The sequence below is a fragment of the Hemicordylus capensis genome, chromosome 16 (assembly GCF_027244095.1).
Source record: "Hemicordylus capensis ecotype Gifberg chromosome 16, rHemCap1.1.pri, whole genome shotgun sequence".
Taxonomy (NCBI): Eukaryota; Metazoa; Chordata; class Lepidosauria; order Squamata; family Cordylidae; genus Hemicordylus; species Hemicordylus capensis.
Genome location: NC_069672.1, coordinates 17,258,294 through 17,274,354, shown reverse-complemented (window position 1 = coordinate 17,274,354; position 16,061 = coordinate 17,258,294). Strand labels below are relative to the sequence as shown.

Below are 16,061 nucleotides of genomic sequence, written 5' to 3'. Positions count from 1 at the left end.
CCACTTGGCCAATCAGTGCTGTCGGGAGGGAGGGGGAGCAGACAGGGACCATCTAGCTGGAGCCGTCAGTCCACAGAGAGAACTGGAGGGGGAGCCCGAGTCTCTATCCACGCTCCCACAGTCCAAACTGGGGGGGGGGGACAATTTGGCCCCCTCGGGAGCAGAAACGAACCACCAGAGGGTCAGAGCCGCTCTTGGGGAGCGCAGGCTTACCTTGAGCCGGTTGTTCCCGAGATATTCCCCGTCCATCTTCTTGATTGCTTTACACACACTGGCAATATCACAGTACTGGAGGAAGGCATACTGGGGGACCCCGTTCACTTTCTTGATGTCAATGTCCTGCCGAGGAAGAAAAGCAGCCCCCGGTGAGCGCCCCGACACGCGGCAGAGGCGGTTGGGCCACGGCCCGTCTCCACCGGCCAGCAGAGGCTCGCCCGAGCAGGGGAACTGGCCCAGAGAGAGGGAGGCCCCAGGAGCCACGGCCCGTCCCAGCAGAAGGCAGCTCCCCACACACAACCTCCAGAGGGCCTTTGCTCTGGTGCCCAGTGCCGACAGCAGAGAGCCAGCCCTGCTGCCGCTGCCGGACGCCCCGCCTCTCTCTCCGGGGTTTGGGGTGCGGAAGCAGAACCCTAACCGCGCAGACAAGCCGGGGCGCTGGGAAGGCGTCCTCCCCCCACCCCCCCGCCATCGTGCTGCACGGCCTGGGCATGAAAGCCGTGTTCCCTCCAACGGGAATTCCCAGACACTGACTAAAACTCCCAGAATCCCCAGCCAAAGGCCAGGGCAGTCAAGGATGCTGGGAGCTGTAGTCAACACCTTCATCTGGGAAGGGGCCTGACTGAGCACACGTGGACATGAGCAAGGCACACATCCCCCAGCGCCATGACCTCCTTCTGTCTAGGGCATGCCTTCTGTGGGAGGCGAGGAGGCCAGGCAGTTCTTATTTGTCTATGGAAACTGCTTTGGACACTGCTGTTGATAAGTGGCATGTCAGTATTTGTTGTTGGGGGGGGGGGGGCTGCCCCAACCTGATTCCTCCTGGCAGCATGGCGGAGGGGCAGGTTGGCCAGCCCGCCTTCCCCGCCACACACGCTTCCCTGAGGAGGCCGCTCTGCCCTTGCGGAAAGGCCTTCACCATCCTAGCGGGTGATCTGCAGCAGCAGGAGCAGCGGGCGATGCCCCGCCACCCAGGGGCACCCACACGGCCTCCTCGCCTCTGGGATGCAGCCTTTCCATTTCCAGGACCAAAGAGATCAGGTGTGGGCTGCGGTCGCGTAAGCAGCCACGGGGCACTCTGCCCCAACAAGCTGGACCCGGCTGCCGTGCCAAGAGGCAGCTTCGGACGAGATCACAAACGCATCTCTCTCTCTCTCTGCACGTACCACGATCCCTCCAAAGCGCTGGAAAATGTTGCGAAGGTCATGATACGTGGTGGTTTTCTCCAGATTGCCAATGAAGAGAGTCCTGGTGGCTTTGGGGTGGAATTCATCTATCCGCTCGTCCAAAGGGCGGAACTCATTCTCGCTCTCCGTTTCTGGAAGCAGAAGAGAACCGGAGCTCCAACAGGCTGCCGCCTCTCGCTCCCCTAGGAGGGGGCCCTCCCCCCGCCCCATCTGGCTCGGCAGCGAAAGGTGAAGACGGCTGACTACAGTGCAGTGAGCGAGGCCCCAAACCCAGAGAAAGTCCTGGAGGGATTCTCCTGGTGCCACGGATGACACTCCAACAGTGCAAAGCGAGCATCTATGCTAGACGGAGCAGATGTGGGGCACACTGTGTGAGCTAAACCAAGAATGGGAGTCGAGGAGGAGGGTGCTCCCACGGGCTTGTGCACACACAGCTCCTGATGGGCAGCCACTACGGATCCAGGGCTAGACAGGAGAAGTGCTCTTGTGGGAGCGAGCAGGAGTTGCCCCCCTTGCTGGGCAGGGCGGTTTGCATCGGGACGGGCCGTCACTCCGCGGCAGAGCCTCTGCTTGCACGCAGAAGGTGCCCGGTCCCATCCCTGGCGGGGGGTCTGGCTCAGCCAGAGGCAGCATCCTGAGCTCCTGGAGGAGGAGGCCCCCCGAGCGCCTTCCCCCCGGCCGAGTCAGCTGCTTGCGGCTGGGGTTTCTGGCCGGGCTCCCGGAGGCGCCCACTGGGCCCCCGAGGCCTCCCTGGGCTCACCTGGCCCGATCCAAGCGGTCACTTCGATCTGCATGCCAAAGAAGAGCTTCCCTTTGGAGGCGTTCAGGGCCTTCTCCTGATCCTCCTGCTGCCGGAAGAAGACCAGCCCATAGCGCTCTTCCGAGGCCCCGTGGATCTGCACCGACGTCACCTTCCCGTACTTCTTGAACTCGTGGAACAAGCCGTCCTTCAGGCTGGTGTCTGCCAGGAGCAAGCCAAGGCAGGCACGGTTACAGGAGGCGGCGCCAGCTGAAGAGGGACCCCCCCTCCCCGTGCTGCTTCCGCCGGGCATGGCAGACGGGCCCGTAAGGCCGTCTGCTGGCTCGGCGGCAGGACAAGCAGCCCTCCCCTGCCCAAACCCACCCCGCCCCCAGCCGCCTCTGGCCACAGCACGGAGGGCCGCTCGGAAAGCATGCCGGCGAGGGCCGAGAGGCCTCCCAAGCCAGGAGGGAGGAGCAGGGGCAGGAGCAGCCCCGTCCCCACCCAGCACCTGCAGCAGGGGCTGGGCCTCTGCTGGCGGGGAGGGCCCTGGAAGCAGCCCCAGGGTGCTCCCTGGCCCTTCCTCGGCAGCCCAGGCCGCCTTGCTTGGGCTTGGTGCAAGACCTCTTCCAAGCCCACCCCACGAGGAGGGAAGCCTGCGCCGGGAGGCCCACGGGCCAGAGACCTCCCTCTCGGAGGACTCGGGACTCCCGCCTGCCACGTGGCCGCCGCCACGGCCGCTCGTCCAACAGAGTGGGGACTCCCCTTCCCCAGGAGACTGGGGGGCGCGGGGGGCTTCCTCCCAGGCCGGATTACCTGTGGAGCGCACTGGAAGATTCTGGACCTTGATGCCAAAGCTTTTGCGGGGCTCCTCTTTCTCGAGAGATGGAAGCAGCTGAGAAGTGGGCGCTGGGACCGCCGTGGACTGAACCGAGCGGGCTGGGGACTCGTCACTGGAACTGCTGCTGGAGTCGCTGCTGGAGTGGGAGCAGAAGGGAGACCGTTGCCCGGGCAGCGGCCTCCTGCACCCCATCACTGGGCCCGACTCCCCCCAGCCCACCCACAGCGAGAGGGAAAGGCTCCACGAGGCAACACGGAGGCGGTGTGCCGCTTGCAAAGGCGCTTCGGCAAGGCTTGCTGCTGGGAGAGCCCCCCTGGGCTGGGGGAAGCCCCAGGCGCCTGCTCACCAGGACACCAGGAAGGACGGTGTGCCAAAGCGACGTCGGAGGAGACAGAGCCACCAGCGCCCTCCTCCTCTCCGGGCCTCCACACACACGTCCAAGCCCGGCACGGAATCCACAAGCACCTTCTGAGGCGATGCCGCGATGCCCCAAGGCCAAAGGCTCCAGCAAGTGGGGCGCAGAGTGCCAGCCGCTCAGCAGCCAGGCAGGGAGGCCCAGAGGACACGGGCAGGTGGGCAGCTCCTCTCTGTGCCTTGCTGCCCCGCCAAGCGCCCCAGAAGCCAAGTGCATCTGCAACAGGCCGCACTCCCGCCTGAGCCCAGGGACGCCACCGATTGAGAGCACCGCCCCCCTGCTCCTGCCCCAGGTTGGGAACTGGGGACAGCAGGTTGCCACGGATGCGAGTGCGAGGCCCTGAGAAAGCTCTGGCTCACGTCAGCCCTGGACGAGTCGGGGGCACGACAAATGGGGTTGGCCAGGCTGGGAAGGGCCCTCTCGATCGTCCCGCTGAGCTCAGCCTTCGTCCAGGACGGTCCGGGCTCAGAATGTGTCTCCCGGGTTTGGGGCGCAAGAGGAGTGGCAGCCTTTGTGTGTGGTGTGCCCAAGGTTTGTGTTCTTGCACTCAGAGGAGAGAGGCAGGGAAGCCAGTCTAGCTTTTCAAGGCATTTCCCCACCGCTGCCCAGAGGGCACGAGGAGCCGGCGTCCTCCCGGAGAAGGCGGAGGTACTTTCTGCCAACCCACTGAGAACGAAAGCCAGGGACCCGACTCGCCAGCCACCGCCACACCCAGGGAGGGGGCGCCAGACACCCCCGCCCAAGAAGACCCCTCGGAGGCCCTGCTCCCCCCAGGCGTGCACACGCTCACACACCGCGGGACGCCTGCTCAGGTCAGGTCAGGTCAGGTCAGGCCCCCCTCTGCATGCTCCCGGGGGGCGCACACTGCCTCGATCCTGCCGCCCAGAACAAAACTCATTCCGCACACAGACGGGAGGAAAATGAGGAGGCCCTCCAAGCCCTGCCCTGGGGCTGGAACGGCAGCATCGGGGCGGCCGGCCACTCTCAGGAGCCAGCAAGACACAACCGGCACCCGCAAAGTAGCTTCCACACGGTACCGTCCCGGGCAGGCATCCGGCTCCTCGGCCAGCCTTTAGCACAAGGACGCTGCTGCTCCCCTGCCCATGCGGGGAAACGGGGCCCTCGGCAAGAGGAGTGTCTGGCGCACCCCTCGCCCCCGGCAAGCTCCTCTGGTGGGGCGCCTTCTCGGACCTCACCTCCCCCCAGCACTCGGCTGCCCACGGCAGTCCGGCTGCTCTGCCCCTTCCATCCCAAGCTCCACCTCCGGGGCCTCAAGGGGCTCCTGCTCTCGGGGCCTTCCCACCCGGGCTGCCCCTTCGGCCCAGAACCCCTCGGCAGCAGCGCCCACCTTTCCCCAGGTAACTCTGAAGCTGCCCGAAGCTCGCCCGGAACCGCGCTCCCCTCCACCCAAGCCTAGGAACACGGAGACGGAGGGGGGAAGGCGGCCGCTGGGCAGCGGAGCAGAAGGGCCCAGGCAGGGCTGGGAAAGGAGAGCGGCTGCCGGTCAGAGCAGCCCATTACCCGAGCTAGGCGGAGCAAGGCTCTGGCTTGGCAGTGCGCTAGAAGGCAGCTTCCTACAGGCTGCTCTAGACAGGAGTGGAGAGACCGCCACCAGCCCTCACCAATACGGGTCCGTCTAAAGGCCAAACGGGGAAACGGGGGCGGGGGCGCCCAGGGGCGGCCCATCCCTCAGCCAAACAAAGCAGTCCAGACCCCCGGCACAGGAGTGAGCCCACCACTCGTTAAGCCTCCTGCCCTGGAACTGGCTCCTTAGGGCTTCGGGAGAGTCCTGGCCGGGGGGGGGGGGGGGTCACCACCACCAACTTGAAGCTAGGCTGGGAAGAGGCCTGCTGGCCGCGGGGGGGGCACAGCACTGGGGGAGCTGCTCCAGCATCCAACCCTCACCCTTCCCAAAGGGCAGCCTGAGCCAGCCGTGACACGGCCACTCTCCAGGGCAGGCCTGGGCTCCCCACTCCCGACCATGAGGAGGGGCCACGCCTCGTGCCCTTTCAGGGCCATGCTGGGACTGAGCCCCCCCCCGGGCCCCCACTGCTGCCGGGCCCAGCTGGCGAGGCTCCCTTGCGGCCCACGGCCTGGGCTCGGCTTCTCCAGCACTCCGGGTTCTCCACAGAGCCCTCCAGAGGCACAAGGAGCCCAGCCGGGCACCATCCTGGCCACAACTGTGACCAAGCACCAGGCTCTCTGGCAGGCTCCTCTCCAACAGCGGGCAAGTTCTCACATCTTCATTTCCCTAAATATTTCACAGAGCATCTTGTCTAGCAGCAAATGCGCCACCTGCACTTGGATCTGTCCAAGGGAAGCCAAGGATGTGCACCAGCTCCCTCCTCCTGCCCCATAGCAAGGCAGGGGGAGAGGGCAGGAGATCCCCACCAGCTGGCTCCCAGAGGCTGCTCACTGGCCTCTGGCCACCTCCACGCCAGCCAGCCCTCCTGTCTCCAAAAGGACCTGGAGCCTGCTCCGCAGAGCCAGAAGCGAGAAGGCAGCAGTACCACTGGGAACAAGAGGCGAGCTGGTCTGGTGGTAGCAGGCACGACTGGTCCCCAAGCTAAGCAGGGTCCACCCGGGTTGCATATGGATGGGAAACTTTATGTGTGAGCACGGTAAGATATTCCCCTTAAGGGATGGAGCCGCTCTGGGGAGAGCATCTACAGGTCCCAAGTTCCCTCCCTGGCAGCAGCGTCTCCAAGACAGGGCTGAGAGAGACTCCTTCTGCCTGCAGCCTTGGAGAAGCCGCTGCCCGTCTGTGAAGACAATACTGAGCTAGATGGACCTATGGTCGGACTCAGTATATGGCAGCTTCCGATGTTCCTATGAGGCTTGAGGGCATCCCAGCCAGAGCCAGGAGGAGGAGGCACCTTTCCCACTGACACACACCAGGAAACTAGTTAAGCATTTTACATGCAGTTGAATTTCTTTGTTAAGTGGGGAAGTTCCTGCTTGGCTTGCAGATCTCTGGAATACAGCACAGAAGGGTGATCCAAGGCTGAGGACTCTGCCTAGACCAACTCTAGATGCCCCACAGAGGGGTATACATATATAAAGGTAAAGTGTGCCCAGAGAGCCCTGTGGTTGGCTTGGGTAGAATCCAGGAGGGGTTGACCATGGCCATCTCCCGCGCAGTCTGAGATGATGCCTTTCAACACCTTCCTATACCCCATAGTCTGGGAAACACACCAGCAGGAGTTCCAACCGGCAACCTCTGGCTTGCTAGTCCAGTCATTTCCCTGCTGCACCATCATATATATATATATATAGAGAGAGAGAGAGAGAGAGAGAGAGAGAGAGAGAGAGAGAGAGAGAGAGAGAGAGAGAGAGAGAGAGAGAGCTGCTTGGGCCTCACTGACACGGAACTCCCAGATGACACCACCAAAGGGCAGAAGCATGCTGTCTGGCAGGCGGGTTCCAGATCCTGCCCCCACCACCAGAAAGGTGTGGTGGTGTTTTTAAAATACCCTCCAAAAAAGCATGGGAAATTATGCTTCCTGACCTACTTTGCGAGTTTTTTCAGGGACTTTTACAGACAGAAAGTCCAGACTTCCACAGAGTGATGAAGAAACCAGCAGGCTACATTATTTCAGTTCGCTGGATTTCCATGAAACCCGCTTAAGAAAGCTTTTGCACAAGACGCTGCCTTTGTCCACCTGTCTCATCCAGTCTCCCGGAATGGGCCATTTCAAGGGTTCTGGGCAGCCACACTGCTACCTGTTCAAGAGGAGGCAGCTCTTCTGGCCATCAAGACGCTTGTGGTGAAGGAGGCAGGCTTGCCAAAGGCAAGCCTGCGTGTGTGCGCGCACAGAGCGATGAGGGCCCAAGACCATCTTTTCTTTTTCTGGAGAAGGGAGGCCAAGGGGAGGCCGAGCACACCACAAGGATGGGGTCCATGCCCGGTGAGCTCCATGGCCACAGCTCAGGGGCGAAGCCTCTGCGTGGCTTGAAGAAGGTCCCAGGTTCTCTCCCTGGCGGCGGCAGCAGCATCTCCAGCGATGGGCCTCTGGAACCTTGGAAAGCTACTACCAGTCCAGGGAGACCAGGGATGCACAGCTTTGGCCCTCTTGCAGGTGCCTGACTACAACTCCCATCATCCCAGGCTACTGGCCACTGTGGCTGGGGATGGCGGGAGCTGTAGTCCAAAATCAGCTGGGGCAGGCAATGCCGCGCTAGATGGTCCAAGGGTCTGGCTCCGCAGGAGGCTGCTTCCTATGGCCCCAAGATAGTGGGGGACTGGCCGAGACGGTATTAGGGCATTTGCGTCCCGGTCAGTTGTGTCCCTGGACGTTTGTGTCCCGGACAATTGCGTCCCTAACCCAAGTGTTATTAATTTAAAAAGATATTGTTGATTAAAAATTAATTTTTAGCCCTTCTTAAGAAACTTATTTTGTAACATGCAAACAGGGAAGAGAGCTGGTCTTGTGGTAGCAAGCATGACTTGTCCCCTTAAGCTAAGCAGGATCCACCCTGGTTACATACGAAAGGGAGACTAGAAGCGTGAGCACTGCAAGATATTCCCCTCAGGGGATGGAGCTGCTCTGGGAAGAGCATCTAGGCGCCAAGTTCCTTCCCCGGCATCTCCAAAATAAGGCTCAGAGAGATTCCCGCCTGCAACTTTGGAGAAGCCGCTGCCAGTCTGTGTAGTCAATACTGAGCGAGATGGACCTATGGTCTGACTCAGTATATGGCAGCTTCCGATGTTCCTATGAACCCCGTAGTCAATAAGTCCTTTAAAAGTATGCATGTTGTGGGCAACCCTTTGTAAGAAACTTTTGTCCTCAGGATTGTAACATGCAAGTAGTGACTGAAGGCGCTTATTGATATTCTTACATCTTGGTTGGACAATAATCACTCTTTGGTAGTCAATTTTCTTCTTTGTGGCCATAGCTTCCTCTTTCTTCAACGCATCAATTAATTTCCAAACAGAGGGGTGTTGACAAGTAATTGAATTTTGGATTATGCCACCCCTCTAAACTATTGTTAGATCTAGGTAAGTCGTTCACTGTTCAATCATCAACATTCCAAGATTCAATGGAAAAGGTCACTGCAATCCTGCGCCCACATCTACCTCTGGCTTGGCCAATGTCTGTAACTTCAAAGTATGTGATGAATTTGGGAGGTAAGTCGTGCTCCTCACTCAGATCCAAAAAGCCTGCTACCACATCATTTACCGGAAGGAAAGCTAACGCAGAGAAACGTCTAAGTTTCATATTGAATTCTTGATCTTTGTTATACCGCCGCCTTAAACCGAGGTCGCATATTTTCTTAAAGATGGATTTTGACAAAGGGAAAATACACAAGCTTATTGTTGCATTAGGAAAAGTTTCTGCAATACTCTTTCTTGCTCCTAGCTCCAAGTCCGTCAGCACGGATTTGGGATTCAGTTGTTGGCAAGACTGCAACAAAAGAGTGAATAGGCGGTCATATGTTTCCTTAGTCTTATTGGGGAGAGGCACAAATACACGGGGCATACTGAATGCACCATCTTGGACGTGGATGCAATACAGTTGAGAAGAGATATGTGGGCAAATTTTGAAAGTGCCATCTGCTGCCCAGTTTTGAAATCGTGACAAGTCATCCAAACCCTCTTTGGAAGCAAAGATGGGCTTTCTATTTTCATCATTCATGCCAGTAGCAATTGCAAGAAACCTTTGCCCATTTGGGAGAACACAAAATCCTTCAGGTATTTTGTAATTACATCTTTGGTTTGGTATAGGCGGAGCATTTGGTCTTTTCTGTCTCCAACGACAAACATTTCTCCCCATTGCTGAGACAGAGGGCATTTCTGCCATTGAAAATTCATCATTTTTTGACAAAGTTAGGGTTAGGGTGAGACAATGAGATGTCTGGTTGGTTCTTGTGAGGACATCGCAGTTTCTTTCAACTCTGCAATCGATTCTTTTGCTCAAATTGTAGCAGCAGAAGAACCGTGGTGATGCTCATTAATTCGTTTTGTTACTTCATCGCTCTCGGCATGAACTCTTGCTTTGCAGGATCGCACCACACCTCTCCAGGAAGTTTTCGTGCCCACAGCATTTTTCTTATGATAGTGAAAGCTATAATTTCTGTCATCAACAAGCATGTTTCCCCCTATGCTTGATTTCAAGAGCTGCGACATAGCCTAGTTTCTTTTTAAAAGTGATACAATAGGGAATATTCAACATATATAAATCTTGACCAATCAGTAAGGTGCCGGACTCACAAGGAGAACGAAGTTGGTCGAATTAACACATGTGGCAAATTATTTAGAAGTAGCTCAGTCACAAAGGAGGGGCCCCTCATGCGCTAATTGATCAATTATGCTAATTAGCCCCTGTGGGGCGGCTGCCTCTAGGCGATGGGGACCAGCTCCTGGGCGACTCTGCAGTTCCTCGGCTCAGCGGCTCAGCTTTGGGCTTGATAGGAACGCTGCCTAGAAGCCGAGGAGAGGGAGAGTCCATCCACTTCCCAGCCAGCGCCAGCTCTCTCTCAAGCCACGGAGAGAGGCAGGCAGCCTTGCAGAGCCCACTTCTGGCCATTTCCCAGGGGACACTGGCGGCCCAGCCCCAGAGAGAGGGCGTGTGATGGCACGTCCTTGCCGAGAGAGCCAGCCTCCGCCGCCATATCTACGCCAACCCTTCGGGCACACTGACCGCCAGGACAAGAGCGGGGGGGGGGAGGAAACCCCCAGCAATATCCAGCCTTGAGCAATGGCAGACAAGGGCACCTTGCTTAGCGGTGGGCCCCCTTGTTTTGCTTGGACATTTCTAGCCCGCTCCTCCTCCTCCTCCTCCTCGGAGCCCGGAGTGGGGCGCATGGTGACAGGTTAGGCTGAGAGAGAGAGAAGGGACTGGCCCCGAGTCCCGCCGTCATGGGGGTTTGAGCGCCGGTCTCGCCGCTCGTAGCTGGCTCTTGGGGGGGGGGGGCGCGTGGGCTTCTCTCCAGACCCTCTGCCAGTCACGGCCTTGGAGCCGGGACCGGGCTGCCTGGGACCAGCGGCCCCATCTCTGGGCGGGATGAGTTTGGTTCGTTCTGGGCGGCAGCATCCAGGCCCTGTGCGTGCACACCATGTGCATCCAGAGGGGGGGATCCACAATGAAGGGACGCGCGCGCACGCCTGAGAGGGAACAGTGCCTGGGAGAAGCCCAGAAGGGGTGCAGCCCCACCTGGGAATCTCCCGGTCCGGGCGCCACAGTTGCATTTCTAGGTGCCACCTGGGTGCCTGGCGCCCAGGATTCGTGCCGCTCCCCGAGGAGCGACTGGCCGCAGGTGGCCAGACAAGAGGCCGGTTCCAAGCCCGGGGTCAGGTGTCCCAGCGGCTGCTCGAGAGAGGGAAGGGGTGGCCACATCGCCCCTTGGCGGCGGCGGCGGTGGCAGCACTCCCCTGGCCTGCATGGGGCCCGTTGCCATCCCCCCCCAGTCAGCAGGGTGTCCTTCCCCCCCCGCCCGCGGCACAAGTGGTCTCTTCCAAGCACAGCCCGTAGGCAGCCTTGCCCCCACCAGCCGTTCTCGGGACAGACTTCCCCACCACTCTCTTGTTCTCTCTGTGCAGGCGGCACGGCCCCTTTGGCCACGGAGTTGTCCTTGGACAAGGTGCGGCTGCCCCCTCAGGGCAGGCAGAGTCACGTCCCGCGCAACCCCGCTCCTGGGACCCGGGTCCGGCTTGGTTGCTTGCCCAGAACCCCGGGGGGGGGGAGCGCAGTCCACGCCAGCTGCCACGAGCCAGCCTGCCTGTTTGACGAAGCAGCTCCCTGCAGGCCAGGAGCCACGGCTTGCTCGCTGCCCCCCACAGTGCCAACGGTGTGCTGCGCCCTGGACAGACCACCACACTGCCCGATACCAAGGCAGACCATCGGTCCTTCGAGACCAGTCTGGCAGCGGCTCTCCACGGCTTCAGCAGGCCGGGGCCTCAACCACGCCAGCACTCACGTGTGGCCACCCAGCCAAATGCAAAGCAAGGCAGGCCCTGCTTAGCAAAGGGGCCCGGCCCTGCTTGCTGCTACCACCACAAGACCAGCTCTCCTTCCTGAAGACCCCAAGGACCTCGGACTGCACCAGTGGCTTTGCTGGGCACAGTGAGCTGGCCACATACCTGGCGATGTTCCCCCTAAAACGGTTAGTGAACTGAAATGAAGAAACGGAGGCGGGGAGAAAGAGAATCCGAACTGCCCATGCTGCTCCCCTCTCAAAGTGACTAATCCTCCACTCACGGAGGAGGGACTGTGTTACTAATCAGGTTTTGTTGGGGGGGGGGGGTTAATGCCTTGGCTTGTGGCCAGCACAAAAGATTAGTAACTAAAATAAGAATTTAATTGGGACCAGGTGTCTCTATCCACTCTGCCCACTGGGCGACAGAGAAGAGTTTCCACACAGGCCCCGCTCTGGGTAACTTCCTCGAGTGCAGCTGGCCATTTCCACCCGGCGCCGTTCTGAGACGCATCCTGGATTCTGAGCAGGAGCCGAGCGGCACGGCGGAGGAAGCGCATCTCTTCTCTGAGCTGGAAGCAGACGGGGTAGGGCGTTGTTCTTCGCCAGGGACACCGGCAGCCTTGTGCCGCCCCCCCCCCCCCGGGAGAACTTCTCTCCTTCCTGCGCTACTCACCCGGGACATCTCCCTCGGCCAGACATGCCAAGCAGGCCGGGCCAGCCAGCCAGCCTTCCTCAGAGCCCCAGGGCACCATGGAGGGTCCTCTTGGGCAAGGAGACCACAGCAGCAGCAGCCGCTGCCTCCTGGCCCGACAGGGGACCTCCTAAGGAAGCGCTGCCTCCGCCCGCCTCTACGGGCTGACTGAATTTCATGCCTTTCGACAGAAGCGAGATGAGTCATCGTGCACAGAAGAGACGCATGCAAGAGGCAAGGGATCAAGCCCGCACCTGACTTTCCAGCCATTCTAGTCCAAGACCTCCAAGCCCGGCCGAGCTGGCCTAAGGGACGTGGTCCGTCAGGGTGTCCGGGCTTATTCACGGCCCAAAGAGCTCCTGGCTCATCCAGGTGGGGCTCCGCCCGGGCATGCAGGAGCCTCCATTTTGAATTTCCACTCCCAAGATCTCAAGGAGTGGCCCAAAGGAGAGCAGGTCACCCTGCAAACAGAGGAAGCGGCCACAACGGCATCCCTGCCTCCCAATCCGGGGTGCCTCCCAGGGCCTCCCACCAGCTCTGCTCCCCCCCCACGCCTGCAGCCCAAGCCCCACAGCCACCATGTTCTCGCATGTCTTCAGTGTCAAGACATGGTTTAATAATCATGACGATGACTTGGTAATTGTTGCATACCACTTTGCAACAAGAAAGAGAACTGATGCACCCAGCACTGTACAAACAACAACGGTGAGAACTTCTGGGGCAGTTTTCAGTTCCTTGTTTGAAATCTGGGTGGATCCCTGCCTCGTCTCCCTTGGAAGATTGCCTTCCCAGGAGAAAAACATACCCAGTTTTCTCCCCGCTCCAACTGGATTTGGATTTTGTCCTTTTTTGGAGAGTGCACTAAATGAAGTAGTTACATTTCCCCCAGAACTTATTCTCCGGTGATGTGAGACACAGCAGAAGTCTGAACAAACCACACTGCATATTTGAAAGTTTGTCTATAGGAGGGGTCTCCCCCCCCCGCCCCCGGCTAGCCTCGGGCCTTGTGGCTGCTTGTGCTGCCTCCCGGCTCAGGGACCAAGGGGCCACAGGCTGCCCTGCCCTCGTTCTCGGTCAGAAGCAACAACCGGAGCTCAGGCCTATTGGATGGAACTGAACTTGCAGGCGCAAGGTAGCATCCTGACTACATGTGTGAGCACTGGAGAGGAGAGCTGGTCTGGTGGAAGCAGGCACGACTGGTCCCCTTAGCTAAGCAGGGTCCGCCCTGGTTGCATATGAAGGGGAGCCTCCATGCGTGAGCACTTCCCCTCAGCAGGGGATGGAATCGCTCTGGCAAGAGCAGAAGGTCTCAAGTTCCCTCCCTGGCGGCATCTCCAAGGTAGAACTGAGAGAGACTCCTGCCTGCAACCTTGGAGAAGCTGCTGCCAGTCTGGGTAGACAATACTGAGCTAGAAGGACCAAGGGTCTGACTCGGTAGAAGGCAGCAGCTTCCTAGCGGAAGCTGGGCATGAATTAGAATACCATCTCGGGCACTTCTGGATCCTCACGGCCAGAGTCAGCAACAGCAGCCAGACTGGAGAAGCCATGAGACAGCTCCACCAAGATGGGCCTGGAAGGGCAGCCCACCTCCCCACGCCAACGGCCCAGGAGGCCCTTCTGCATGTCCCACCCCTCTGGGGGCACCCAGGAGGAGGCTGCCTGTGGAGGCACCTAGAGGAGCGGGACCCAGCTGGCTCCTGGCTGGAGGCCACCCTGCGCCAGGGTCCTTCCTGGACGGTTTCCTTTCGCTCCCGCCACCAGCGCCGCTCCTCCAAGGAAGCAAGCCTGCCTCCACCTGCCTCCCCCCCCCCCGGCCCTCTGAGCCTCGGCCCCTCCAGGCAGTCTGCCTGAGCCCTCACTTTATTTTACCCAACTCCCTGGAGGTTGAGAGAGACGGTCTCCGCCTGCTGCTCCTGTTCGGGCTCTTCGGCCGATTCCCTTGCAAAATGCTGCCATCAGCTGCCTGCCTGCCTGCCTGCCTCCTCCGGGAACAGGAAGGCCGACCCACAAGCCAGCCCCAGGAGAGCCCAAGGAGGCGGGAAGCCAGGCTGCCTGCGCCTGGGGGCCAGACCCACCACCCCACCCTTGGTCACCTGCCCCAGGCAGCCAGGCGCGGGAGCTTCGCCCGGCCTCCCCTTCCCAGTCCGCGCCCCTCATTCCCATTTCCAGCCTGAGCGTGAAGGGCAGGATGAGGCTCTCGGAGGCGCTTCGGCCTGCACAGGAGACCGGCTTTCCTCCTAATGCGCTGCTACCGCCACCAGCAGCACCAACAGCGTCACTAGAGAAGGGATGTGCTCGGAGGAGGAGGAGGAGCAACACACACACACACACACACACACACAGGCCTCGTGCAGACAATGGCCGGGCTTGGCTGCAACACAGAGCCAGGGCGTAGCAAGCAGAGAGCAAGTGTGTCTCTCCATCCCAGCGCAGGGCCTTTTCCCAGGGCGGCTGCTGGCGCTGTGCGTGTGGCTGCAGTGTTCCCTCCAAGGCGTGTGCATGTATGCACGCACGCATGCGCACACACACACACGGAGAGAGAGGTATGTTTTTATATGGCCGCTCCGTTCACTGTAGATCCCACTCAGGTTGACTCAGGAAGTCACACACTGCCTTGATGCTGCCGCCCAGAACAAAACTCAGTCTGCGCACAGAGGAAAACGAGTGGGGACGCTTTATAGCGGTTTGGGTTTTCAAAAGAGGGTGAGCCCTTTGGGGGCAGGGAACTGCTTCCTCAAACCTTTGCTACGTCAACAACGTTGAGCACGTCTTGCTGCATTTAACAACATGTATATGTCTAACAACAAATACAAATATCCTAAATAAATAAGCAAGTCCTAAAGCAAGCTGTCCCCAGATAGGCTGCTGAGGCACATGTGCGCCCCCAGGACCCTCAAGGGGTCTCAAGGAGCCGCCACCCCAACTTCAGGGAGGATCCGGGGGGGTCAACCCCCGAACCTCCGCTGCAGGGACATCAACGGGGCGAGTCGTGGGTGGATCAATGCCCGGACCCAGGAGGAGAGAGCGGGAGCCCAGAGGCGCTTTGCCCTTAGGGCGAGGAGGGGACGCAGAGGCCCACACGCCTTCCGCCAGCAGGGCTGCCCAGGGCCCGGAGGCCGGCTGCTCCTCTCAGCCCCCCATCGCCCACGGCCGCAGCCTTCCTCCTCCTCCGGCTTTGTGAAAAGCAAGGGGGCGGGGAGGACACAGAGATCCCACACAGCGCCTCCTCTGGGGAGGTGGCAGGCGGCCAAGCCAGGCTGGATGATTCCAGTTCAGGCTGGTTCTGGAGACACAAACAAGCAGCTCCTTGCCTGGCCGGCAGCAGCTCCCATCGAAGGCTCCACTGCCTGGCTTAGCTGATCGGCGGCAGCGCGGAAAAAGCTGCTCCTGCGTCCCCTCCACGGCCGCCGCTGCCGGAGCAAAGAAGCCCCACCTTGCACCCACAGCCCTGGTTAGCACCAAATCCAGAAGGGGGGGGAGTGGCCAAGCACGTCCCCCCCACCCCGCGGCAGCAGGCCAGGCATCCCAGAGAGCCCCCATCTCCAAACCACACACCGTTCCACCACGCGAGGCAGCTGAGGGCAGAGGGCAGAGGGCAGAGAGGGCTGGCCAGCCAAGGTGGCCCCCTGCGCCAGGGCCAGCCATTCCACCCCCGCCCCGGACTGCTCTCCGCGCCTCTCTCCTGCAGGGAACTGAAGGACTGAGCCCTCCTCTTGAAGGGCGGCCGGCCAGGGGAGCAAAAATAATCAGTGGGCACTTGAGAGAGTAACTGGACACCCTCTGGGGGACACACGGAAGGGGATGCACATCCGTACGTGTGGCGGCGCCTGCACCATGGGACACCGGGGTGGCGCTGGACAAGGGAGGCCCATCCCGCCATGCCTGGGCAGCGCCTGCCTCACCCAGGGCACTCTTGCTTGACCTGGAGAGGCGGCCTCAGCAGCCCTCCCCTCTCCCCCAGCTGCAGCCACCGCTCCTGCAGGGGGGCCACGCCGCCACGCCACCTCTGCTGCAGCCTGCTGCTCCATCGGCCTCTCCCAGAGCTAGCAGCCTCC

General features: G+C 60.4%; 1 protein-coding gene across 2 annotated transcripts in view; it reads right to left on the bottom strand.

The window, feature by feature from the left end:
• Positions 1 to 16,061, bottom strand: part of SPEN (spen family transcriptional repressor) — a 49,591-nt gene that overhangs the window by 15,270 nt on the left and 18,260 nt on the right. For both annotated transcript variants that reach the window (XM_053281424.1, XM_053281425.1), the window contains 4 exons: positions 2,959 to 3,119; positions 2,164 to 2,364; positions 1,383 to 1,534; positions 214 to 339 (listed from right to left, as the gene is read on the bottom strand). In XM_053281424.1, the coding sequence (XP_053137399.1) occupies positions 214 to 339; positions 1,383 to 1,534; positions 2,164 to 2,364; positions 2,959 to 3,119 (640 nt within the window). The remainder of the gene's footprint in view (positions 1 to 213; positions 340 to 1,382; positions 1,535 to 2,163; positions 2,365 to 2,958; positions 3,120 to 16,061) is intronic.